This window comes from Rhinolophus ferrumequinum, chromosome 15, assembly GCF_004115265.2.
Source record: "Rhinolophus ferrumequinum isolate MPI-CBG mRhiFer1 chromosome 15, mRhiFer1_v1.p, whole genome shotgun sequence".
Lineage (NCBI taxonomy): Eukaryota > Metazoa > Chordata > Mammalia > Chiroptera > Rhinolophidae > Rhinolophus > Rhinolophus ferrumequinum.
The window spans coordinates 21,232,368-21,259,549 of NC_046298.1; the positions used below are offsets into that span (position 1 = coordinate 21,232,368).

At 48.2% G+C, this 27,182-nt stretch overlaps 1 protein-coding gene across 1 annotated transcript; it reads right to left on the reverse strand.

Moving 5' to 3' along the window:
- On the reverse strand, nt 1–27,182 carry CALB2 (calbindin 2). The gene is made up of 11 exons (XM_033129515.1): nt 27,015–27,182; nt 16,478–16,554; nt 13,853–13,942; nt 10,962–11,042; nt 6,618–6,674; nt 5,999–6,076; nt 5,434–5,489; nt 5,053–5,092; nt 4,747–4,800; nt 3,892–3,963; nt 1–699 (listed from the first exon to the last, which is right to left on the reverse strand). Exons 1-11 carry the CDS (start codon nt 27,106–27,108, stop codon nt 583–585), a joined length of 816 nt encoding a protein of 271 aa, XP_032985406.1. The 5' UTR covers nt 27,109–27,182; the 3' UTR covers nt 1–582.

A 27,182-nucleotide genomic window follows, 5' to 3' on the forward strand; every position in this document is an offset into this window, starting at 1 on the left:
TGAGCTTCCACAGCAGAACGTCTCCACTTTATTGTCTGTAAACGGTTCTTTGGTAAACAAGAAGACAAGAAACCCAAAGAGAAAAGGAGCACGCTGAGTCAAGAGGACAAGGAAAGGGCAAGCGCCCTCCACAAACAGGAGCTCTGAGAAGACAGCTATACCATTAGCAAGGTGGCAGATGGAACTTGGAAGTTTGGGGTGGGGGGTGGCATGGGGGAGAGGCCGAGGGGAGCGAGAGGGCCACTCTGTTGGACATAGAAGCCTAAATCATACAGCAAATGAGCTCATGCATCACAGCGAAGAGAATCAGGGAAACTCCACCCGTGCCCTGCCCATCTTCCATGTGGTCGGTTGGTGCCCCACTGCAGGCAGAGTGGTATGCCCAGTCCGGTCAGGGTTGGGTGAGGGGGGGCCCCAGGAGGCCGGTCAGCAGCCCATCCTCCATCTCTCCTTTCCTGGTCTGCAGGCGGGGGTGTGCAGTTTGCAGGGGTGGGGGGAGGAGAGCTCATAATCTCCAGGTCTGGGGAGAAGTGTCAGGGCAGCAGGGGCAGGGCTGGGGGGAAGTGGAGAAGCTGCCCCCCTTTACATGGGGGGCTCGCTGCAGAGGACAATCTCCAGGTCCTTGCGGTAGAGCTTCCCCGCCTCAGCCAAGGACATGACACTCTTTTTGTAGTTGGTGAGCTCTTGGATATTCATTTCCTAGGAGACACAGGGAGAGGGTAAGAGCAGACTCAGTGGATGACCCCAACCGAACCGACCCACCTACTCATTCACAAATGCATGGCTGGAACCTTTCTCTTATCCCATACAAGTGCAAGTGGCTTAGAGGGATACAAGCATGCGCTTTGGAGCCAGAAAGCCCTGGCTTAAAACTCTCTTTCACATACTGGCTGTATTGCTTTGGGGAAAGTATTCAACCTCTCTGAGTCTCAGCTGCCTCATCTGTAAAATGGGTACACTAATAGTGCCTGCCTCACCGAGGTGTTATGATGATTAGGTACTTGACATGCCTTATGTTGAATACAGGCACACCTTGTTTTACTGCACTTCACTTTATTTTGTTTCACAAGTGTTGAGGTTTTTACAAATTGAAGGTAAGACCCTCCACCAGCAAAAAGACTCTGACTCGCTTTATTGAGATAACTCACTTTATTTCGGTGGTCTGCAACCGAAACTGCGATACCTCTAAGGTATGCCTATATATGCTTTACAATAACTGCTTCGGATGCAAATAGCCACTGGTTCTGAAATACAGAAATGTCATCACCAACATTGGAAAATCACTTAAAACAACTATCTTTTCTTTCCTCTCTTCCTCCCTTCCTTCCTCTCTTCTCCCCCTCCTTCTTTTCTATTCTTTCTTTTGTATTGAAAATGTCAGCCGATCTATTTGTTTGTGTGTTTTTTTTTAATACTTCTTCTTCCAGGCTGATGGGTCATTATCCCCATTCTGCTAATGAGAAAACTGACATATAAAGACTAAGTTATTCGCTAAAGGATTGGAAGCCATAGCCTTTATGGAAGTGTGAATCCTGAAATCTCTACCTGGCTCACCTGTTCTCAGTCACCTCTTTTGCAGTGCTCAAAGGTCAGTCTTTTAATTTTTTTTTGTCTTTTCCTTTGCATTGTTTCGGGATATCCCCTCACATGACTGACTCCTGGTTTTGTGCCACCACCGGGCCCAAAGGCACTTTGCAAGCATCTCTAGTTTTGAGAGATACCTTCCCTAAAGTTGTGACGTCCCTGGAAATGTCACCTAATTCATAATATTGGGGCGTGCCAGATTAGGGGCCAAGGAATGGACCTCATCTATCTACCCCAAGCTTAAGAAGACACCCCTCTCCCCGGTTCATCAAGAGTCTTTAGCAGCATGGAGCGAGAGGGCTGCTTACTATCTATGTCTAGAAGTTTTGCTGGAAGATGGGGTAGATTTTAGTGGGTTGCAATTGCCTTAGGAGTGCTAACAAATATTGAAGTTTGGTCCTGTAAGCCTGTCCCCTCAGGAACCTCCAACGTTATTCTGCTCAGAAATCAGACCACACTCCATGTACCATCAAAGTGGAACGTGCATCTGCCATGTTGGTTCCCTGAAAATAAACTTTCCCTTCCCAACTCAGGTGCTCATGCAGCTCTCTGTTTCCACAGATTTGTTCCCTCGACCCCAAGGTGCCGGATCAAAGCTGGCTACAGGGGGAAGGCTCCCAGGTAAACAACTATTAATACCCTTGTTTTCTATCCTTCAGCACCTGATTTTTTGGTGTGTTTGTTTCCGCATCTGGAGTGAACCTGTGCAGCTATATGAGTTTTCTTTGGTGGCAATCAAAGAAAATCAAAGAGACTAGTCAGGTGATGACCAGGAAATTCTGGTCACTCCAGAGAATTAATGCATACCTTCAGGGTTGATCAACCATGAGCATAAGGCAAAGCCATATGGAGAATAATTATGCCTCGTTAACACAATTACAGTTAAAGGTATTTTCCATTAGGATGCCCAACTTTCCTTGGGCACACGAGGGTGCATAAATAATTTTATCCTAGAATTTGGGGCCAGGAAAAATTTTGCCATGTTCAAACACTTAGTGAGTACTTTCTTCTTCCTAGGAAGTATTTGCTTATAATTTATTTTCTGCCTCTTTCAAAAAGCAATTGTAGGTCATAAAGAAAAAAAATAAATTTAGGATGAAAGAAATGAAAAATGATATTTCAGGATAGAGATAAAGATGTTGGAAAGCAATCCAGAAAGACAGACGGACTCAGAGGCTGCAATGAATTTTTTTCCCCTGAAATTGAGCAGTAAATTTAGCTCCTGCCTGGCAGCCAAGGCAGATATTAGAATGTTCATTAAAACAGCAAAACCATTTGCTCAGAGGAAGACATTTTCCAGGAGGTGAAGAGGGATCCTGCAAAGGCTCGCCTCCTGGTTCCTGCGTCACCTGACCCCTTCCCGTCCAGGGCACAGAGCTGAGCCCACAGAGGGCCTCCTGGGGTCTGTCCAAGAGGAAACAAACCAGGCAAAGTAAGGGAGTTCAATTCTTTGCCTTTTCTTCTAGGGGAACAAATGCTTCCGTGGCTCTTTTTAGCCCCTTGCCCAGCTCCAGAGTCTTCAGTTAATCGATTCAGCATACCCTCACCTCCCACTGGGCCCTGCTCTCCAAAAATCTCTCCTTGTGTAAAAAAGTCTTTTTGATCGGCAATATGGCTGACACTTCCATGAGCTGGGTCTGTCACAACTGTCCTTGCCTTGTCATAGCACCATTCACAACAGCCAGCAGGTGGAAACAACCCAGATGTCCATCGATGGATGGATGGATACACAAAATGTGTACGAGTGTTGACATAGAGTGGAACATTATTCAGCCTTACAAAGGAAGGACATTCTGACATGTGCTACATCAAGGATGAGCCTTAAGGATGCGATGCTAAGTGAAATAAGCCAGGCACAAAAAGACAACCACCGTACGATCCCACTTAGGTGAGGTAGCTACAGTTGTCAAGTTTATAGGGATGAAAAGTGGAATAGTGGCAGCAGGGACTGGGGGCAAGAGAGGCATGGGGAGTTGCTGTTTAATGCGTCCCGAGGTCCAGTTCTGCAAACGGAAAGTGCTGGAGACGGATGGTGGTGAGGGTGGCACAGCACTCTGAATGTGCTTGGTAGTGTCCACTTAAATATGATTAAGATGGCAAACTGTGTTATTTGTATTTTACCACAATTAAATATAAAAAGGAACATAGACCAATCAATCAACCAGAAACAAAACAATGACCTATCAACTGTTATTGTCTTGTTATAGCTGATCAGAGGGGAGTAAGTGTACTCCATGGCGTCCCTTTGCACCCCTCCCTCAGAAGCCCCCACTCCATTACCCTGGGCCTCTGGGCTCAGTTGCTCACCTTCTTGTTTTTCTCATACAGATCCTTCAGGAGGGCATCCAGCTCATTCTCATCAATGTAGCCACTTCCATCCTAGTGGGGTACAGAGAGTCAGCACCGAGCTCTAGAATGCACCCCATGACCCCTGACTTTGCTTCTTGCTTACCCTCACCCACTCCAGGGAGGCCTCAGAATCTAACCTTCCCTTTGCTCTGTGCAAAAGGAGGTGTTCAGACCATGCGGTGCCAAAATAACACGTCGCTTCTGACTTTACCAGTCAATACAGGAATGGGACCGTTTAGGGCAAACTTTTGGTAGCTTTCCATTCTGGTGTTTTTCATTTGCATTGAAAATGTAAGTGAGGTCCAGGAACCACTTAGCTAACTCCCTGAGTGTCCTGTCCCATAATAAAATGTCAGGATGAACACAGCGGCTATCTAAAGTTTACCCCCAACCCTTTGGTTATAAGGAAGACCACTGGAGTCACATGGGCAGGGGGTACCGTCTCACTCCCAACTTCCTAGAAAAACAACCGGCACTAGTGCCGAGTCATGACTTGGCACCGGGGAGCAGAACTGAGCATTTCCTCCCTCTGGCCCCCAACACCCTAATCACACCCTAGCTTTGAACATAACCCTCTTCCATAAACTTTTCTCTCTCGTGCTTTGAGGGAACCAAAACCACGGATTGCAATGGCACTTATCTTCTCACACAGCAGAAGATGCTGCAGGGACTCGAAAGGGACAGGAAGAAACCACATGGCCCAAGCTGCCCTGACAGCTCGTCTATTCCCAAGGACAAGGTGCAGCATTTCTGGCCAGGGCCTCCTCTGATGGGGCCTCCTGCGTTTCCATTCCACACTGTCCTCCCTCTTACCTTGTCATAAAATGTGAAGATGGCGTTGAACTCCTCTGAGGTCAGCTTCATGCCCTGGAAGGACCAAGATATTACAAGGTATTAAAGAGAAAAGCAAAAGCTGTGTGTGCCTGTGTGCACGTGTGTATGCGTGTGAGCGTGCATGTGTGTGCATACGTGTGTGGGCGCGTGTGCATGTGTGTGCACTTGTGTGTGTGTGCATGCACACGTGCTCACGTTGGATTAGGGAACAAGAGAATGGAAGTGTGAAGATCACAGGGATGTAGAGGAAGGGGGAAGCCAAGAAGAGCATAGTAGCTCTTTTACCTGAAATTTAAGCAGGAAGTTTTCCTGTACAGGCAAGAGTCTGGAAAGAAAATGTTAGGGCAGAGATTAGGAGAGCAGAAGAAAGAACAACTCTCTTGGGGCGGGGGCAGGGAGGCAGGGCAGGATGGGGGAGGGATGTAGAAACAGAGTCTGTAGTTATGGAAACAATCTCTGAGCACTTAAAAATATGGACTTAGTGGAAAGTTCTACAAAGAGGGAGACCAACACCTTGAGTGCTGACCTTCATGGTTCTGTCTAGCTTTGTTTTGAGCTTTGTGTCCCCTTTTCCGCTGGTGGATCTTAGAGGCACGGATGGTAGCACAGGGATGATCTGTAGGGGTCTTGTTAAAAGGGACACTGGGGGTGAGGGCAGGCACGTACCGAGACATCTCCGAGAGGCCCAGTTTGCCATCCCCGTTCAAGTCAAACATCCGTAGCTGTTGGGAACAGAAAGAGGTACTTGGGTTATTTGCTTTGATCTTGTCTCATGTGGGACCTTGCCTGCCATCCCCTTCTACTGGAGAGGGAGGAAGATGGGTGGAGCATGCGTGTGCCTCCTCTGAGGTCACCTGGAGGCCAGGGACCAGCATAGTCTAAACTGGTCACTGGGGAGGGACTCAGCCACAGCTCCTCTCTCCTCTCCCCAGAGAGAAGGCCACAGAGGACAGCAGGCCTGCACCAAAGGTCCTCCATCTCTGAGTTTATCCTCTCCCGGTACTGCCAGAGGTTGTCATGGAAACAGATGCTCCTGGTCTCAGTGAGTACCTCAGAGAGAGGGTGTGGGGGGCCATGACCTAGTATCCCTCTTGCCATCTGCCGCTAGAAGTCATTTCACCTGGGTCCGAAGATTCAGCCAACAAAGATTCAGCCTGCACACCAGAATCCCACTGGCTTGGGGCCCAAGTCCCATGCCCCTGGGGAGGGAGGGACACGTCTGCCCACTCACTATGGTTTGGGTATACTCTTGGAGCTTGGGTTCATCATACGGCCGGTTCGCCTTCTTCAGCAGGTCAGACAGGAATCCCTGGAATACAAAAGGCCTCTTCAGAGCTCCTGACTCAGTCAGTCCCTCACTCACTCGATTGTTCGTGCCATTTAGACAGTTTACATCTCTCATCGTTTCCTAACCCCTTCACGCTTTTGGAATGACCTTGGAGACCTGGAGGTGGCTCCTGGTGCTATCTCACCCAATAGGAAAGGTGGTAGAAACTGGCTCTGGCTCCTCAGAGAGCCCAGGACACAGGGTTAAGCAGTGCCTTGGGGATCACTGGTTCCAGAGGAACATGGGGTACAGCCAGATGGCCACTCTGCTGGGATTGCCTCAAAGATGCATGTCCTGGGCACTGTGAATCAAGGAGTGTGGTTTGGTTGAATTCTGTGGCCCCACAGCTCCATCTTACTGATTTCACACAGCTGCCCTGAGCCAGGCCTGAGTCTTGAGTCTTCCTAAACTGACCAAAACCCATGATCCTCACCCAATGTCTCCTCCCTCCCCAGGTTCCTCAAACCCACCACCGCTCTGACCCCAGTCCCATTCTCCACGCCCTCCCCGAGGTCCATCCTACCTTGAGCTCATTGGCTTCAATGTAGCCACTTCTGTCTGTGTCATACTTCCGCCAAGCCTGCAATGGGAATGCCAACCTATTTGCAAAGACCTACTGACATCTGTAAGCCTCCTCCCTCCTTTTCCCTTTAGTGGACCAGGCAGGTCTTGCTATTCAAGAATATTACAATGGAATGGGGACGTGGAGATGGTCCAGGGCCTTCCATGTCTCAGATGAAGAAATGTGGGCAAGTGTCTTGGCCAAGGTCACATAGAGAAGGAAGGAAACTGCTGGGACAAGATCTCCCTGCTCTACTTGGCTGCATGTCTGGGTCTCTTTTTGGATCATCCTGTAACCAGGGTTGCCATTTCTAAGGTTAGCAGCTCCTACCAGGGCTGCCACTAGAATATGGCAGAACTAATTTTTGCTGTGAGTTTATAGAGTGTCCTTTTACTGCTTTGGAAGCTTCTCATTCTCTGGGTGGGGGCTGGGGGCAAGGGTAAGAAGTTTCTAGAAGGGGCAGAAACAGGGTTTGGTTACTGTTTGCTGTTCTCTCTCCTCTATCTCTCTATCATGATGTGTATGGCAGCCATGTCTGAAGGTGGAACACAATTAGTAGTATAATCAGTTCATTTTGACTATCCCAAGGTCACTCCTTCACCTTGATGATAAAAAGTGTCTCCTTTTTTTTTCTTTCCTTCTTTCCTCATTTATTTATTTATTTTAAAGAAAATCACCCCTCTCCCATGCTCAGTCCATATGGTTCAAGAGGGATTGACCCCACCTTCAGAGGTAGGCATGTGACCTAGGTCTGGATGTTTGGTCTATCCCTGGACCCTGTCTCAGGGAAGTGCCCTGGTTCTGGGCTCTGATCTGAGTCCCAATTATTTGGTGCACACGTTGGGTCCCTGTGAGGAACCAGGGCACTTCCTGCTGACCATAACATCTGGGGAATCAAAGAGAAATTGAGCTTCCGCAGGTGACATGGGGGTAAACCCCTGCGTCTTCTCTGGCCATCTGAGCAGGAGCAGACTCACACCGGAGAAACAAGGAAATATAGTTGTAGTGGTTTTAAAATGTGCACACATTCTTCACTTTCCTTCTAAAGGAGAAGCTAATTCCCCTCTCCTTGAATGTGGGCTGGACTTACTTAGTGACCCAGTTCTAATGAACAGAACATGGTAGATATGACAGTGTATGTCTTCCAAGACTAAGCCATAAAGGCATGAGGCTTCCTCCTTGTTCTCTTTCTTGGATCACTTTGGAGGACGCCAGCTGCCATGTTGTAAGTACACTCCAGCAGCCGTATAGAAAATCCCATGTAGTGAGGAACTGAGGGCTCTTGCCAATAGCCACGTGAGTACACCATCTGGGTAGTGTATCTTCCAGCTCCAGTCAAGCCTTCAGATAACCATAGCCTAGCTGACATCTTGATCTCAATCTCATGAAAGACTCTGAGCCAGAACCACTTGGCTAAGCTGTTCCAAAATTCTCAACCACAGAAACAGAAAGTAAATGTTTATCGCCTTAAGCTGCTAAATTTTGGGGGTTATTTTTTACGCAGCAATAGATAACTAATACATGGTCCTGAGAAAATATGGTCCTGTATACAACTGCCCCGAAACCCTAGTCTTTTACACAAGCCATCTAGTGGAGAAGAGGGAATACCATGCTGGGGAGGGGCTGCCTGTGTCTGTCACAGAAAGGCCCAGAGAACCCTGTTTTGCAAATCTTTGGTCTATTTTTGTGCCTGATCATATTTCTTAGATTTTCTTTCAAGTTTTCTTTCCTTGATTTTTCTTCCCTTTTCCCTCAGCTCCAAACTACACACCTGGACGCCAGCAACACTTCGTTTTCTGAGAGTCAGCAAGCACTAATTCTTTTTCCAAATTTGATCTCCTGCCTCCCCCTTTTCTGCAAATCATGCCCCCAATTTATTGTCAATAGTGTGAGAGTTTATAGATATTTTAGGATCTTCCTTCCATACCAGGAAACAAGGCTGTGTAATTCTCATGGTACAGTCATGGCTCAAGAAATTTGATCCTGGTTGTTTAAAAAGTTATGAGACATGAGCAAGTGCCAACAAAAGGGTGGGCTTATACTACAGACAACTTGGGTAGATGGTATTTGATTAGGGGAGCATATTTTCTCTGGGGAAAAACTTCCATCAAAATATTCCTTCTCATGCCCAGAAAGCCTGCCCTTGAGAATGTACTAAGAAATATGTGCAGATTTTCAAATATGACTTCACCAACCACCTGCATGCTTTTAGTGCACTAGAATTTAGTTCATCTAGGTTGAGTGTTGACTGGGAAAAAAGGCAGACACCACCTAAATTGCCTAAAAGAAGGATAACCTGAAGAGACCCCAGTCCTCACACAGAGCGAAGCATCTGGCCACTTTTGGGAGCAAGATCATCCCAGCAGGTTCTACTTCCCTCCCTCTTTCCCTCTCCCCCTCCCTCTTTGGACTGCCCCCACCCCCACGAGCCCATGCTCATTTCTCTTCCCTTCCAGCATGTTGTGCTCATTCATCAGTGGGTCATTATTCTCTTCCTGTTCAAGGAAAAGAGTTCAAGAGACCTGGGCTTTGTGAAATCTCAAAGAAATCCTGAGGTGTCACTAAAATTAGAAATTAAAATGTTGTGCTGAGCAGTGGGATGGGAGCTCTCTGATAGCATAAGCCTTTCAGGGCGACCGAGGGAACATTTCATGTTTCCAGCTGACAAAAATGGAACAAATGGACAACCCCAGGAGGGGATGGTACTGTAGGATGGTGGGGTCCCAGGAAACTTGGAAAGGGGGGGTTGTTGGTTCAGCAGTTACACTGGTGATTAAAGGATAAAGGCACGTAAGAATATGGAATCATGTCAACTACACAGAAACTACTAATTTTGGGGGGGTGTAGAAGGGGGGGAGAGAGAGAAGTGTTTTTTTTTTTTCTCCTCTTTAAGCATCTCTGCCCCCTGCAAGCTACCATCATCCCCATTTTCTAGATCAGAGGTGGAATAGAGGGCATCTTTGGCTGTCTCCCGAGGAAAGGAGCAGTTCGTCCTAACGCTCCCTTTTCTATAGTCAGAAAAACGGACTCACAAAAGCACTCTACTGACAGTTTTTAAGTATATGCAGAATTTTCATCCTAGACAAGTAAGAGGAAGACGAAGAACAGAATCCACAATGTCAATTACCAGTTTATAGAATTTTGCCATCTTGAAAAAACTGGACAAGTTCCTTTAAAGAGCACCATAAAATTAAATCCTTGTCTGACGCTCAGGCAAGCTGCCGCTTAAAAAATGACTCTTCCGCCCTGAGAACAGGTTATTTCTAATCAACTTTCTATCCATCTGTGGCGAACTCACTGCCACGTAGGTTTCAGGCTACCTCTTCACTCGTTTTAGACAGTAACTCACAGAGAGGAGCTCACTGGTGGCTGGAAATGGATTTAACAAGATGAATGGCAAGTTGAGTCAAATTATAGGCCAGTCATTATTTATCAGAGCAGGCAGTGCGTGTAGGGTATGGGTTGAATTTCACTCTGATGGACACACACATTGAATCACTAAGGTGCAGTAGAGAGCAAGAAATAATTGGTGGTTTGCTGGCCATCAGGATTAGTAATATATTTGGTTGAGCCATATGGAATTTCCAATTTTTGTAAATCAAAAGTGGTTAAATATCAGCAATTTCACATGGTTCAACCTATTGGTTGAATATTACTCAAAAGATACTTGAGTTTGGATGTCCTCTTTCACGTGATTTCAAAGAATTTCTATTGCAAATATGGCAATGCCCGTTTAAAAGGGGGACACCGAAGCCCCGACCACAAAGATCAAACCTGGAAGATACTGGAAACTGGAATTTTCATTGGACTTTTCCAGCTTTAGGACGGTATATAATCTCTCTTTCCCAAGCATGCTCCTTGGAACTCTGAGCTTGAGGGACACTAATGGTATTGAATGAGAAGAAATTCTGGAGCCAAATTGAGTAAAACAGGTTTCCTTACTGCAGGATTTCTTGGCGTCAGTAATATGCAAATGTCTACGAAAAATCCACAAAGGGGAGCTAGTGTATACACAGCATTTCCCAAACATTCTTGACCCAGGCTTGCTTCTCACCCTATTCCCCACACTTTAATGTACACACACATCACCTGGGGATCTTGCTAAAATGTAGATTCTGATTCAGCAGGTCGGGGACTCTGCATTTCTAACAAGCACCCATGTGACGGTGACAGTGGTGCTGCTGGTCCATGGACCACGATTTGAGTTGCTGACCTCTAAGGGGCTTAGTGTCTCCCAGGGACCATTCCAGGCTTTTGGGTGGGCCTGGCTCTGAACACGAGAGAAAGGCAGCACCTTGACCTCACCTCCATGAACTCAGCGCTGGAGCCCACGTGCTGCCTAAAGCACAACAGGAAGTTCTCCTCAGTCGGCAGGATCTGCGCCAGCTGTGGGGATCAGAGAACAACAGTAACATTACGCAGGGCGCTGCCAGGAAGCAGAACAGACTTCCCTGTAGGAAGGATGGAAAAAGGCCAGTGGGGAGGCAGCGTGGGAGTCGCGTTTTGCTTCCCTCCTGAGCACAGCCCTTCAAAGGGGAAGAAGGATGTTCTGAGAAGTGCATCTTCGTCACCCCAAACCTTATGAGCAGCTGGAGGGACAGAAAGTGGTCCCAAGTACCCAGACAGCAAAGAATACTTAATCGATTATTCCATATATATAACATCCTAAAAAATGCCAATTGTTTTTGGTCGTTGCTAGCACCAGGCAAGGAAAGTCTTGGGGGTGATAGAAATACCGTATCTTGATTGTGGTGGTGATTATATGGCTGTGTGCAACTGTCCAAACTCATGGAGTTTTACACTTCAAATCAATGCAATTTATCATATGTAAATTATACTTCAACATATCCGACTTTTAAAAAATGCAAGCACTCTTGTGCAGCAAACACTGTTGTTTGCCCACCCAACTGGCCTTTCCTCCCACCTACTCCCAGCATCCTGAGGAGTCAGGCAAATCCTGAGCAGTCTAAGCTAAGTGTGCTAATCTTATTCCTTGCCAGTGATTGGCTTATGGGTAGGCATGTGACCTAGTCCTGACCAATGAGATGTGAGGGGAAGTCTGCTGAGGGTACTCCTGGGAAAGGCTTCCTTGCTCTTACCAGGGACCCAATGAGATGAGCTCTTTCTGCATCTGGACACGGTTGAATCTGGATGTGATGCCTGGAACTGCTGCAGCCAGCTTGCTACTAGCGTCAGGAGGAAGGCATTTTGGAGTCAGAGAACAGGACCGAGAGAACTGCAGAGAAGCAGAGCTGGACACCTGGCCTCCTTTACCTGGAGTCAACCCTACCATGGCCTTTTTCATTAGGAGCCTCTCATAGTTTAAGCCAGGAGTTGGTAAACTATGGCCCATGAGCCAAATCTGGCCCGATGCCTGTTTCTGTAAATGAACTTGTATTGGAACATGGACACGCCCATTCATTTATATATTGCTTTTGTGCCACAGTGGCAGAGTTGAAGAGTGCTAACAGAGACTGTATGGCCTGAAAACCCTTCGACATTTGCCACAGTCTGGATCCTTACAGGAAACGTCTGTTGACCCCCGGTTTAAGTCCATTTGAGTCAGGGTGTTCTGAGATTTGCAGTTTAGGCGTCTATAGTGGATTCTTTTGCTGCCTTTCCCGGATCCCCTTTAACTAGGCTGGTGGGCCATCACTCAGAGGCTGCAAAGGATAACTGCTAATGGCTCATAGCTGTCCCCTGCAGGAGAACTGCCCTCCTCCAAACGAGAGCTGCCCCAGCCACCCTCCCCAGCCTACCGCTGCTTGGAGGGGGCAGCCTGCATTCCATGACTAACTGATCACCCCACCCCTTGCCTCAAAGTGGGACCAACTCGGTAGCACAATCCACACTCCAGAGCAGGGGTGTCCAAACTTTTTTCAATGTTTTTCACCAAGGGCCATATGCGGTAAAATACACAAACAGCTGGACCACTCACTCGAGGTGAAGTACGTATTGCCTCACCTGGTTTATTTAAGTAAACTAAATATATTTTTGGAATTTGCTGCGGGCCAATTAACAATGGATTGCGGGCCGCAGTTGGCCCGCGGGCTGCAGTTTGGACAGCCCTGTGCCAGCGCTCCTCATGAGATCAGGTCAAGACTAGACTCCAGCTGAGACGATGCCTTTTGCTTAGCTCCTTCCTCTGCCTTTTCGTGCTGCCCTCTCTTCCTTTCTCTTGAGAGTCCTCTCTCAATATGTCCCATCCACTCAACTCTTTGTCTCAGCCTGTGCTTCTAGGCCACTGACCTAAGGCAGCATCCCAACCAATCGCCCCGGGGAGGAGCTACGCCCTCATTCATGTGCCACCGTCATCATCCTTGACTCCTTGACCACAGGTTGCAAACAGATTGCCAGAAGTGTTTGCTTGGGCCTGAATACACAAGCATACGTACATGTATTTGTATGAGTGTATGTGTGTGTTTATAAATTGTTAAATTAATTAAACAAGAAAGCCATTAGACTGAGGCGGCCTTAATGCCTTAGTAGCCCATGTAAGCAAACCAGAACCTAAACAAACAGCCAACTAGGCTTTCCCAAATAATGCAACCACTTCAGCTATAGCCAATCAGATAATTTCCTTGCTTTGTTTCTGCCTTTTCTGTATAACTCTTTCCTTTAGCTCCTGTTGGTGGAGTATTCCTAACCATTTCCTGTATGGCACTGCCTAATTCCAATAAATATTTGTTCAGTCTTAAAGTTTTTAATATGCCTCAATTAATCTTTTAATAATATATATCTACTCATATATGAATGTGTATCTATAGTATATATAATATATACGTATATAAATTATACATGCTATATATGATATATATTATACAAATTTTGCCTTTTTAAAAATTTTGCCTTTGGATGCCTTTTAGGTAGAGCATGAACTCTCCTGTCCCCCAGTTTTCACTCTCCCTTCTATCTTGAGCTGGGCTTACCACACATTCACAATACCTGTTGGACCCTGAGAAAAATTAAGGTCTTTATCCCTGTCTTAGGCCAATATTTGTTGCTTCCTCTTTCCTTGTGGGACACAGAAAAAGGCCCCTCTGTTCTCCTTGGTCATCCTAAGTGCTGCGGATGGGATGGGGGTGCTTGAAGACCACCATGTCATTTAGATCCCTCGATAGATGCTTGTGCATGGGAGAGGCCCAGGTGACGACGGCCTTTCCCATGTAGCTCTTAGCCGGGACAATAGGACTCACCTCTGCCATCTCGATTTTCCCATCCGAGTTCTTGTCATACTTCTGCATGAACTCCTTCATCTTCTCCCCAAAGTTGTCACTCTTTGACACCTGTGAAAAGACCAAGGGGACTGATTTTGCTGCTGGGTCCCACGTGAACCATGGATCTCTCACGTTTTTGGTGCAACAAATGGTGGGAATCATTTTGTGCCCGAAATCTGCAGGCATGGAACCAGGTTGAACCAATGCCCTTAGTAATCAGGGCTGCACCCGTTTTCTTTACAGGATGCTTCCAGATCCAGTGGTCTCTTCTTTGAGGCTCAGCCACATCATTTTCAAGGGGGAACAGCACACGTGGGCATTTCTGTGCCAGGTAATTAAACATGCCCCGCTGCCTCTGAGATGCAGTAAACCACAACCCTTATCAGAAGGGCAAGGACTTACTCCCACCACTCAGATGTGAGAACTGAGACCGCAACATTTTACTCAGGCAGCTTCTAATAAAACCCAACTTCATCCAGTGGCCCCCAGTAGGTTCTAAGCACTCCATCAGAGCAAGGTGCTTTGCTCATTTTCTTCTTCAAAGATTACCTAGCAATTCCACAATATTTTTCCCTCTGATTTTCTGTTAGGAGGAATGTGAGGAGAAAGTCTTCATATAGCTGAGGGGTAATTTAAGTAGTTCCTTAGATTACTACGACTACTAGAAGGGCAAAGAACTTCACAAATTCCTTTAGCCCATGGTTGCCTGCCTAATGTAAAGCACTCTTGAAGTTCTCAAACCTTCTCTTGGTTTGGTGTGTTGCTGACTAATTATCTGCATTAATGAGCTCTTCCTCATCCCTAATCAATAATGAATCTACTTGGGATGCCTCTTCTCCACTTCTCCAAGGACTTTGGGGAGGGTTGTGGGCTTCGTAGGATTGGGCCATGGAGAATTCTACCAATTCTTAAAGTCTTGCCTGGATTCCTTCTATTGCTTTTCACCTTTGGAACTGGTTTCAATTTGCCAATATTTATTTGTTTATCAATATTTATTGCTTTACACTTACATGTGCGTGGGATGATCCTAAGCCCTTATCACAAATGTGGTCATCCGATTTAATTTTTACAACAGTCCCCATGAGGTGAGTAGCCTGTCCATTCCACACACAAATGGAGGCTGAGATGAAGTGACTTCTCCCGAGGTCACCAGTTAGTATTGCCAGAATTTGAACTCATGGCTCCTGCTTCCAAGGCCAATATTCTTTCTATCATATAACAGCTGCTCTAAGACCCAGTCTGGGATGATATTAGATGGGATTGTACTTGACATATTTGAAAATCACCTCTGATGCCATTTGAGGAAGGCAATGACTGAGAAGGATTTCAGATTTGAAGCACTTCATGAAACCATATTCCTCCACCTACTCCACTACCCCAGAATCAGTTGTGAAGCCTGTGTTTTCTGTGATCCTAGCAATGAGAGTGATGGGGGAACTGCTGATAAACCTATGAGTCACCTCCATCACTTAAGCCCATTGCTTGGATCTCCTCCTCACTGGGCTCTCTGCCGAGCTTTGAACCAGGAGCTCAATGGTGTGTTTGTGACTCATCTCCCAAACTGCTCCATGAAGACTTGTTAATAAGCAGTGAATTGGTCGACAGACACACAGCAGGGAAGCGTACAAAGACCCTTAAAGGACCCTTGAGAGCTTGGGGAGCAAGTGGGCCTGACTCCATATATTTGAGAATCAGGCATGGAAATCACAACAGACTAGCTTCAATGACCTTATCTTTTCAGTATTTCAGACGCTCATCTAAAAGGCTTTAGAAAGGATGCATCACCTGGGACAGACAATACTCCATAGTGCTAGGTTGGCACCAGAGGAAACAACATCCCTCTTGTTAAGGGGCTGGGACATGATTTAGAGTCACTTCAGGCAAGCTAAGAAGGGTGGTCTGACACCTCCACACATGAAGCCAGCCAGCACCACTGGTGCAGATGCTGCTTTGGAGTAATCCTTCATTTTCCTCTAGGTCCTTGCTGAGGATGCCAGCCTTTATTGGTCTAGGACAGGTTCTCTCGTGGGAATGATTCTGCACCCCCCACTAGGACATTTGGCAATGTCTGGAGACAATTTTGATTGTCATAACTTGGAGGGGACGCTACTGGCATCTCGTGGGGAGAGGCCAGGGATGCTGGCAACCATCCTACAATGCACAGGACAGACGCCACCACAAAGGACTATGCAGCCCCAAATGTTGACGGGCTGAGGCTGAGAAACTCCGTCTAGAATAAGAGCACTTGAAACCCCCAGGCATCCACTCTTGAGTCACGACCCCTCTGAGTATCTTAGGTAAGCTGTGGGCTCTTCCCTAGGAGAAAAATACTTTTATACACACATACACAGACACAAAGCTTTACGGTTTTGGGGGGTTCATTGACCCCTGTTGCCATTCATGAACCACCGCTCAATCCCAGTCACCGAACGATATTGAGGTCAGTATTCCAATTTTTTAAAAACCTTACAAATAAAAAGTCTAAGGGTCAAGACGAGAGATGTCAGGCGCGCTGATGGGATGCATAACCTGGGACAGACAATGCCCAAAGCCATGGTCAGGTTGACAGAAAATCCCCTCAATGGGGGAGAGGGCGGGGCTTACCATGCCAGAGCCTTTTCTTGCCTTCTCCAGCTCTTGGAAGAAATTTTCTAGTTCTTTACCTTCAATATAACCATTTCCTGCAAAGATAGCAAAGAAAGGGAAAAAAGCAATGAACCTCAGAGCTAAGTAGTAAGACTGACGGGGGGTGGGTGTGATGGGAAAGTTGGGGGCTTCAGAGAACTTATCCTCACTGGCCAACAAACAGGTGTCTAGGCCAGCCCTGGACTGTTAGGGATGTGGGTCCTGCCCTCAGGGCATTTGCCACCATAGAGATGGAAGGTTAATACCATGTGTCTTTAGGGGATACATTCAGCAGTCAGAGAACCCTGGGAGGGAGCAGCATCTGGGCCAGGCCAGCAGCAGTGAGTAGGAGCTGGGAGCTGTCTGTAACCAGCTAGGCAAGCGGCGGGAACCTGAGATCTGACAGGGACCACAGGTCATTCAGCATCCAGGTTTGTCAGCAGGTGGTCGGCCCTGGTCACCAGTGAGAATGAGGTCAGAGGCAGAACTTGGGTCTCTGGACTGAGTTGAAGAGTGAACCCCTCAAATCCATGTACACCTGGAACCTCAGAATGTGATTTTCTTTGGAAATAGGGTCTTTGCAAATATAATTAGTTAAGATGAGGTTATACTAGATTGGGGGAGGGGCCTAAATCCAATGACTGGTGTCCTTATAAGAAGGCCATGTGGAGACACAGAGAGACACACGGGGGGGAAGACCACGTGAAGACAGGCAGAAATTGGAGTGAGGTGTCTGCACACTAAGGAGCACGTGAATTGCTTGCAGCCACTAGAAGCGAGGAGAAAGACATGGAACACATTGCTACTCAGAGCCTGAAACCAATCCTGCCAACACCTTGATTTTGGACTTCTGGGCTCCAGAACTGAGAGAATTTCTGTTGTTTTAAGCCAACCAGTTCATGGTACTTTGTTACAACAGTTCCAGGAAACTTATAAAGAAGGAAAGAGTAGAAAGAGAAAAACAGGGCATTTGCACTATGAAATGGGGACACCGGAGAGAGTAGGTCACAGGGACAAAGCATAGGGGAGACCACCCACGGCACAGCAATGAAGAGAGGGGCTCTGAGGTCTTAGGACACAGATTCAAACTCTGTTCTGCTGCACTTACCAGCTGTATGACTTTGGGAAAGTTATTTAACCTCTCTGGGTTATTTTAATTAAATGGGATTTTGGATGTAAATCCCATCACTTAACCCATTATGAGTGAACCGTAAATGTTGCTATTGTTTGAGTTCAATGACCAGAACTTGCATATAAGATAAGAATGAATCTGGGTGAAAAGCGGTTTTCAGGACCACGTCCCAAGGTCAACGCCTGACTTACAAGACCACATAAGTAGTGAGAAGTCTAGGTTCTCAACTTTTGAACCCAGATGACTTAGAGAGCAGGGTGGCTGAGTCCACGGCCAAGGTCATCGGTGTCTGCTGTGATGGGGAGGAAGCATTTGTGGGGGGCAATCAGACAGGCCTAAAGCCGTGCTCTCCAGACTACTTTCTGCAAATGGAATCTCCTGGGATCTTTCAAAAATATAGATATCTGGCTCCTACCCCCAGACATTCTGATGTAATTGGTTTGCGGTGTGAACTAAGTAGCGTGATTTTTTTATTTTTTAAAGCTCCCTAGGTGATTTTCATGTACAGCAAGGTTTGGAAACCACTGGCCTAAAGTCAAGTTCCAAATCTGACCTAAAGAATTGAGCAAGGTTCACATATACAAAATTCAACTTGAAGAAGAAAGGGGAATGGCAGCTAGCTTGCTTCAGGGACAAACGGAATTACAAACTAAACAGAGAAAATAAAAAAGGAGTATTGTCCTGGCCTTGGTGGGGACTGGGGGGGGGGGGGGGGGGGGGTAAGGGTGGAGGGGTGGCGTGTGTGTTCTTTCCAGTCTTTCCCCCATCGCCCCTGAGAATAAATTTCCTTAGAGGGCCCTCTAGTGGAGAAGACGCCAGGATAACTACTGTACGGTAAGAATCACGTGAGACCAATTATGTATTTTTGTCTGCAGGGAAAAGATGTGATTGTACTTGGGGCTGAGGCTTGAGTTCCCTTCCCCTCACCCCAGGATAGTGTGGTCATCTTTCTTCTACGATGTTCTGCAAAAGCTTCTTGGGAGAGTTGGAATTTCATTGAGTGTGTGCCTGGTAGTGAGACCCCAGGCGTTGGGGCGGGGAGGGAGGGGATGGCGGAGGGGCTTTCCAGGCAAGACGGCAGTCGTCTAGTTGATGGTAACTCTTGCGTTGGAGGAAGGACTACTTTTTCTCTGCCTGGTCTCTCCCTGCAGTGATCAGGCTATTCTCCCATTTCTTAGGCAGAGAGCTGAGATGAACTCTGGGTCCAGGTGCAGCTTCCGGAAGCCTGAGGCTGCGATTGGAGAGGCAGCCTCGGAGCTTGCACTGTGAGCATGAGCCATGAAGCAGAGGCGGCCGAGTCAGGGCTGGGCCGACAGGTGGGTGCTTGAGTGTGTGTCGGTTTCTTGAGTGTATTAGGAGGCAGATGAAATGACTGCCAGGGCTGCTTGGACAGGGTGGGCTGGGAAGTTTTCACTGAGAAGCCCCAGCTACTGGGCAGAGGGAGGAGAAAGGGAGGAGTGAAATCGGAGGCAAGGAGAGGGGCCAGGAGCTGGGATAGTGCCACTGGAGAAAGAGCTGCCTCCCTGAATCCCGCCGGCAGGAGGTGCCCGGAAGCTGGAGGAGCCCCTCTTGCCAAGCTAGGAATTCCCCCACCATCTCTCTCTGTGTACCCCAACAAAGGGGCAGAAATGTGGTTCAGTTCAGCAAGCCTTTGTTTTTTGAACTGAACAACAGTTCCACGTTGTGTGGGGAGCTCAGGGGGCTTTAGCCAGGTTTTAGACATGGGCCTATTTCCCAAGAGCATTTAATGGTCTGTTGGGGTGAGGCAGCCGGACGAGAACCAGGTGAATCTACCCGCTGACGGCAGAGGAGCAGAGATTAGATTGGCAGGCAGGAGCTGCAGGGCCCAGAGAGGGGGACAAAAGGCCTTCGCTACTTTGGCCTCCCTCAGAGCAATCCCATCCGTCATCCAGGAGGCACCTATTACCTGAGGCTGGGCTGGAGGAGGACTTCAACACCCGGCAAGTGGACTTCAACACCCGGCAAGTGGTTTGCTTTCTCTATGACCCTCTTATGGAGGGGTGGGGTGACTGACCACCAAGCAAATCTCATGTGGATGGGCGTGGATATGGATGTGGTTACCGTGGCAACCATCACTCCTAACCCCCTATATCAGATCTATTCTGTGAACCTTAGGGAGAGGGGGCTGAGTGGGAGCCAGGGACTCTGTCTCCTTCCTTATTCTACTCTTGCTACCATCCTTCACCACCACTGTGCCTCAGTTCCTCCAAATTTAAAGTGAGGCAACACTTCTTTACAATTAATCTGACCATGGACACTTGGAAAGCTTTGACCAAAGGATGCTCTGCCCCTCGGTGAAAAGAGGCCTACTTGTTTCTCACTGAGACTTGTGTGTACAGATTTTCTAAGAATTGAACAGGACAGAGGAACCTGAATAAGAGGTGTAATTCTACCACCAGCTCTGTGACTGTCCATGTGACGTTGAGCAAGTCAATCTCTTTGAGCCTCGATTTCTTGATCTCTAAAATGGGTATAACCATTTATGCTCTTTTCACTTTACAGAGCTATTGTGAGAACCATGTAAGGTAATGTTGCGAAAGCATTCTGGAAAATGTAAAATCTCACTAAATGGAAAGCATCATTTTAATATTCTGCTACTAAGGTCTTTTGAACCCATCCATGGCTATAAACCCTTTGGCCCAAAGAATTCCAGCATGACTGCTATCTTTAGAGTACTGGTTCTCAGCCCTGGCTGTGTATTAGAACCATCTGCCTGGGCCCCGTCCCCAGAACTTCGGATTTAATTGACGGGATGGGGACTTCTCGTGGGCATGCTTTCAAGCTCTCCAGTTGATTCTAATGAGCAGTCAGGGTTAAGAACTGTTTTAGAGCAGTGTGTCTCAGATTTTAAGGTGTGCAAGAGTTACCTGGGGAATTGTATTAAAATGGAGATTCTGATTTAGTAGGTCTAGAGTGTAAGGGCTTGCTATGCAAAGTGTGGTCACTGTTCAAAGTGTGGTCTGTGGAACAGTAGCATTGGAATTACCTGGGAGCTTGTTAGAAATGCAGAATCCTAGGCTCCACACCAGCCCCGCTGAACCAGAATCTGTATTTTAACAATGCAGGAATGTAAACTTTTACGTTTGAGAACCACAGCTATTTTTTTTTATTAATTTTTATTGGGGAACAGTGTTTTTTCAGGACCCATCAGCTCCAAGTCAGGTCATTGTTTTCAATCTAGTTGAGGAGGGTGCAGCTCACTGGCCCATGAAGGAATCGAACCGGTGACCTTAGTGTTATGAGCCCTGCATTCTAACCAACTGAACCAACCGGCCGCCCAGAGAGCCACTGCTTTTAAATGTTAGTGTCTTCTTAGAAAGATGGTGCCTTTGGCTTTACATTTGAGGTTGAGGTGGGGGACTGACCGAGATGGTAGACCTGGGTCTCATATTGACAAGTGCCTCACCTTTATTGTCTTGAGGGGGCTAGATCAGTGCTACTCAAAGTGTGGTCTGGGGCCTGAGAGTGTCAGCATCACCTGGGAGCTTGTTAAAAATGCAAATTCTCAGGTCCCACCCCCAGACCTACTGAATCAGAATCTTTGGGAGTGAGGGCTAGAAATCTGTGTTTTAACAAGCCTTCCTACAGGCTCAGGATTGAGAGCCACTGGCCTAGATGCTGCGTTGGTGTTCACCTGTCTCTGTTACTCTATGATGCGTAGTTAAGAGAAAATCAAGGCGGGGAGTTCGGCAGTTTCAGACGTCCTCGCTAAGCTCCACAAGAGGCCAGGCCGCTTGGCTGTCTATCCGGAGTTCCAGTTTATGGAAAGGGAAATAGCCCTCTGCCCTCCGGCCTGAGCATCCTCTGGAGCGCTCAGATACCATCCTTGAAGGCAGGAGATTGGCTTTCTCAGGCTGTGCCCCCACATTCATATTACTTTGCATGGTGTGTACCATTTACAAAGAGCTTTCCACTCCCTGCCCCGTCTGGTCTGCAGGACTCTGCCAGGTAAGCAGATGGCATTATCGACCCCATTGTTAGAGGGGAGGAGTTGAGGGGAAAGGAGATCTAGTCACAGCTAAAAGCTTGTTTCCTTCTATTCATCCCAGGGATGACCTCTGTCCATTGCTGTATTTGTCTTGGTTTTTCTCTTTGTCAGACACACACACACACTTCTCCCAGGGGCTCCTGGGAGATGAGTGCGAACAGCTACTGGATGGATGTTTAGACACTTGACTTTTAATCTGTGTTTCTGGGCTGTGCTGCTTCTGGAACAGTGGCTCTGGGGCTGGGCTGAGTCCCCTGAACCTTTGGACAGCTGGCAGCCTAATGCTGGGTTGATTCCCAGGCGTGGGCGAGGCCAGAAGGATGGGGCAGATTGGGCCAGAGAGGAGGGGAGAGCTGAAGCCAGAGGTCCCAGATGGGATGGGCTGGGCCAAGGCGGGCACATGACGCAATGGGCCAGGAGAGGCGCCAGGCTGCACCAGAGAAGCACTGACTGCACTGCTCTTGAAGGGCCTCACGCCTGCTCTGTTCTGGCCCCTGGGAGCTGGAGGAGGTTTCCCCAAGGGGTCTCCTTGGCCCTAGAAATCTCCCCCAAGGGCTCAGCTAGTGAAACCACTGAAACCCACAGGAGAATGACCAAGGTGAGCCGGCAGGGATTGGATTGCTGGGCGTGTGGCTGCCCTGTCCAGGCGTGCTGAAGCATCTTGTTTGTGAAAATGCATCCCCATGTCTGTCTCCTTGGGGAGTCCCAGCTCTTCTCAGACACAGCTGCTTCCCCCAGGCTGGCGCAATCACCCTCCACTACAAAGAGGCAGGGCGCTGGGGCGTGGGATCGGAACAGAGGGCATCCAGCTCCGGGCTGACACGCTGTGGATGCTCCACACCAAAGGGCGCTGTTAGTGAAACAAGTGGGAGTCGTGGGGTGGAAGCGGAGGCGGGGTTAGGGTGTTTATTCCTAGGGCCTACCCCAGAGGGCCCCAAATCCTGACGCCATGCCTCAATGAGACACAGGCCCCACAGAGACACCCTAACGGGGGTAAAAGAAAGCCTCCCTCACATAACTTTGACCTTGGCTTCCTGAACCAGAACCCTCTGACTTTAATGCGCCAAAAAACAATCATTTTTATAAATCCTAGAATTTTCTTACGAATAGCACAGTTATATTGCATTGTAAACATCTGTAGTATTTGTGTAAATACTTAATATATACCAGATATTTTGTAACCCTGTTTGGGCATGTCTTCCTTTTTGGTGTTCCAAGAACCTTGGTTTAATATTCCAATGTAAGCTGCCTAGGCCTCGCTCCACCTCTGAGAGGCGCTGTTCTTTAGCTTCCCTCCTCTCCCCCACCAGAGACGCGGACTTCACGTTGACTGGTGCTGGGGGAGAAGCTTGCCTGGGCACTCTGGGTCTAGAAGAGTCCTCCATGGTGAGTGGGTTTGGAGGATGGTTCTGTTCTTACCACTGGGTAGGAGGAGAGAGGAAGGAAGACAGGGCCAGGCTTTCCTAAGCCCCTTGTGGTCCTACCTGTCACTAATTTTCAAAGCTGTTGGGGCCCACACAAATAAGGAACACGACTTAGTCCCTGTGAGAGGTTTGGAGAGCCCCCTGTGTCACCAGGGCCATCTGGAGGCAGACAACTGCCTAACAGAGTCTGGGCAGATTCTGGGCACACCTGGAGATAGGCATATATAACATATATTTCTTTTGGGGTGACAGGGAGGTATCCATAAAATTATTTTCTTGTACATCTTGTTTGTTTTGCTGATTACACAAGAAACACATGCTCTTGTAAAATTTTCAAGCACTATAGAAATTCACTTAGAAAATAAAAGAAAATGCCTTTTAATTTTACTTCATCCATGCTGCAGAACCACTATTGTTATCTTATATTCTTTCAAATATTTTCTAGCATACATGTTTCATTAATAATGAAAAATGGTCTCATACTACAATAGTGTTCTACCATTTTTTAAACCTTCATAATACATCTTGGACATTTTTCCATGTCAGTACCAAAGTTCCACCTCATTCTCATTGGTTGGGTAATATTCCACAGTGAGGATTAGCATGATTTATTTTTCTGTGCCCTAGTGAAGCACATTTTCTCCCAAATTTTTGGTATTCCAAAGAACTTGGTAAGAGAGCCCCTGGTTCATACAACTTTTTGCACATGTGCGAGTGTATCTGCGTAGGATAGATTCTTAGAATGAGTGGGATTTCTACTTGGTCCTAGGAATGTCTTCTGGCCTTTGGGAGAGAACCCATCTTACCCACATGCTTTCCATTGCTTCTAAAGGGCAAAGCCAAGGCCACCACTTAGGTCCTCACAGACCTCCTACTGGTTGTCAGCAGAATAGGAGCCTGCTGGCCTGTGTGGTCAGAACCGCACAGAGGGCCGGTGTGAACTCTGAGCTGTGCACCCCTAAGCCGCCTGGATCTTGCAGAGTGAGAAAGTTCCTGATGAAGTAATCAGGAAACAACAATACAGTGGACGCAGACATGTAAGGCCACCTAAGGGTCACTCTTGCAGGTCACCGTGCCTACTTGGCTGCTGTCTTCCCTACCTTGGCGTCCCAAATGCGTGACCTTGGCTGACTGCTGAGGAAGAGTCTGGGGGTGACACGGGACTAGGAGACAGGACCCTTGACTCCCCTTATACACTCTTTGCTGTGAGATCTTGTGAAAGAACTCTGCCTCTTTAAATCCCAGGTTTCCCCTCTCCAAACACCTGTTCCTTCCTTTCTCTACCGAAAGGCTAATGATAATTTTGAATCTCTGGGCAAAGTCACCAGGGTAATGACTCTTCCTCCTAGTTAGGAATGGACTGAGTGACGGTCAGAACCCTTGCCCCACTCCTCAGCATCCAGCATCTCCTGGTCTCTGTTTACTGTGGGGTTCAGGGGGTGGGGCAGTGGCTGTCTCTCCTGGGGCTGTGACTAATTGGGCTCCAGCAAGCTCACTTCAGGGAGGGACCTGGCGAGCTGCAAAGGGGAGTCCTCCCAGGGGGGACACAGAGAAGAAACCCCGAGATAAAAACAGAAGCCAGAGTTAGTGAGAGGGAGGCCAAACGAAGGCAGGGAGTGCCTCGGGGGTGCGGTGGTGAGCTCCCCAGCAGGCTTTGGTGTTTGAGAGAGGACAGGTAGGGAAGGTACAGAGCAGGCGGCCCTCAGCCTAATTCTGGGTCCTTTACTGGAATTCCAATTTGGCTGTATCCTTGTTTTCCTAAGTCACCTCAGTACCATCTCTGGCGCTTTAATTCTTTTTGCCTTCCTGCTCTGTGAGGTCCATGAGCCCTCCTTGGGACCTTCCTGAGGCGGTGATCATAGAAGGCAATGGGACGCCTGGTGCCCAAGAAGCAAGCGTTCAGCTCACCGTTTACCTTGGGGCAGGAGAGAACCACAGGTACAATGGCTTTGGGGGTCATTAAAAGACCCTTGAGTCTAGTTCTAGTCTAGCTCTCCTCCCGCCAGGCCAAGGACCCCTTTCTGGGATTAGAGGAACATATGCCCATCACTTTTGAGGCGGAGTCAGGAGCTGTTCTCTGGGCAATTGGGAGCGAAAGCAGGTGTCCACAAAGCAGAATGGGGGGACAGCCGCCGGCCAGTCACCAGCCCCTCCAGTACCTGCAGTACACAACCTCACAGAATGCACAAGGAGAATCACGATCTGCCCAGCAGGCTCACTGTGCGGAACTCAAGAAGGTGCAAGATTGGTTTTTACAAAGTCTCAGATAAATGTAAGGATTTGCATGATTATCGAAAGCACTATTGGTCGTCCCCATGAGGATAGGGGGAAAGGAGAACTGTGGAGTCCTCTGTTTATAGCTGACTCATCTGGCAGGAGGCCGGAGGTATAACCTTGGCCACTTGGTAACTTTCCTTGAATCATGCAAGTCTCTGGTGCAGATAAACTGGCAGGAGCATCCTTAGGGAATGTGCTTGTCATCTGGAATACTAAGAGGCTGCAAGCTTGTTAGAGCCCTTTTCACCAAGGGAGTTTTATGGCACCAGTCAGGGATTGGAAATACAACCCCTCCTTAGCCCCATTTTACAGATTTAACCATCTACCACCTCCTGCAGTAATTCATAGGCAGATCACGGTCCTAACCCACGTATCACAGGCCCAGTCCTCTGCACTCCCCCCCCCCCCCCCCAGTTTCCTCAGTTGGCTCCAAGGGAACAAAACTTCACACATTCATGGCCCCAGATATTAACTCCTGCCTCTCCACAGCACTCTGGGCAGAGGACCTCTGTTTAGCCACCTTCACGGCCGCCCCCCTGAGGTGAGGAGGGAAAGGGGATGAATTGAGTGAGCCACCGCCTGGTCCTGCTTTTGGTTCCCATACCCATCCATCTCAATCCCAGGATAAACACCCTGAGCCACCACCCTGCCAGGAGTCTGAGATGCTGGAACATTTTGGATGCCCACCCGAGCCAGGACCTCAGAGAAGGAAATCAGATCACTTATTATTTATTTTTTTTCAGTGGTGGAGAAAGTCTCTAGCAAGATCATAAGCCTCTAAGGGGAGGTGGGGGGGCCTCCCTTTATGCCTGGGTCAGACCATCATAGACCCTTGGAATCTCAGTGCTGGAAGTCACCTCCAAAGGTCGTTTAGTTCAGGTCTCACTTTTTGGGTGAGTCAATGCCAAGACCACACAGAGCAGAAGGTTTGGTCACTGAGGCATTTAAAGTTGTGCCTCTTCCCCCCACCCAGATATGGAGTCACCAAAAGCACCCAGGATTATCACCATGAGGGAACATGTCAGACTAGACCCCAGCTCTGCCCCCGTCATACCCACTGTTGCTGTGGGTGGGACCACATGCATGTGGGGGATGGAGAAATGGGCAGAAGCAGCCCAGGGGGTGTTTCAGGGCCCCAATGCCAGTCTCCACTCCTGTTCCTTGCTAACAGGGCTGGGGAGTCCAAAGGTTTCCCTTCAGGATCCCTCAGCTTGCCCCACCAGCCCCCAGGACGGTGACAGGGCTAACCTGGTATTCAACAAAAGGGGAACTTGAGGAAAGAAATGAGTGGGCTTCTGAGACCTGTGGCTGCAGCAGCTGAAGGCAGGATGTTACCTCGAAGAGAAAGGCGGGAAGATAAGATGGCAGGGGGCACTCATGGGGAGCTTTGCCAGCCCAGGCCTTCTCTCTGGGAAAACTGCAACTTGCCCAGAATGAGGCTGCAAAAGCCCGTGGGCTCTCTGTCATTTATGTAAAGGAAGAAAGTTACTGACAGTTGTCACCAGAGCAGCCGGATGTCTCCCAAATTCACAACCCGACATCAGCTAGCTCTGCAGCCAGAACACCCACCCCCATGGGGCAAATGTATACCTGCCAGCATCAGCAATGCCCTCATCCCCTCCACCGCAGGTCCCCAAGGGTCAAATGGGCACAGAAGTTGGGAGCTTTACTGACCGTCTGCGTCAAAGTGCTTCCAGATCTCCAGGAACTGGGACGCCGTCAGCTCGGCCAGGTGCAGGTAAGGGGGCTGCTGCTGCGGGCCAGCCATGGTGAGCGGTTCGGAGACCTCAGGCAGCAAGAGCTCTGCCTGCGCACTCCGCACTCGGCCAGGTCTTGCGCGCC

Coding starts and splice junctions, on each gene's coding strand:
- CALB2 (XM_033129515.1), bottom strand. CDS start 27,108: ATGGCTGGCCCGCAGCAGCAGCCCCCTTACCTGCACCTGGCCGAGCTG. Junction 6,675..10,961: donor CCAGCGCTGAGTTCATGGAG/GTGAGGTCAAGG, acceptor TTCCCATTGCAG/GCTTGGCGGAAGTATGACAC. Junction 6,077..6,617: donor TTGAAGCCAATGAGCTCAAG/GTAGGATGGACC, acceptor TTTGTATTCCAG/GGATTCCTGTCTGACCTGCT.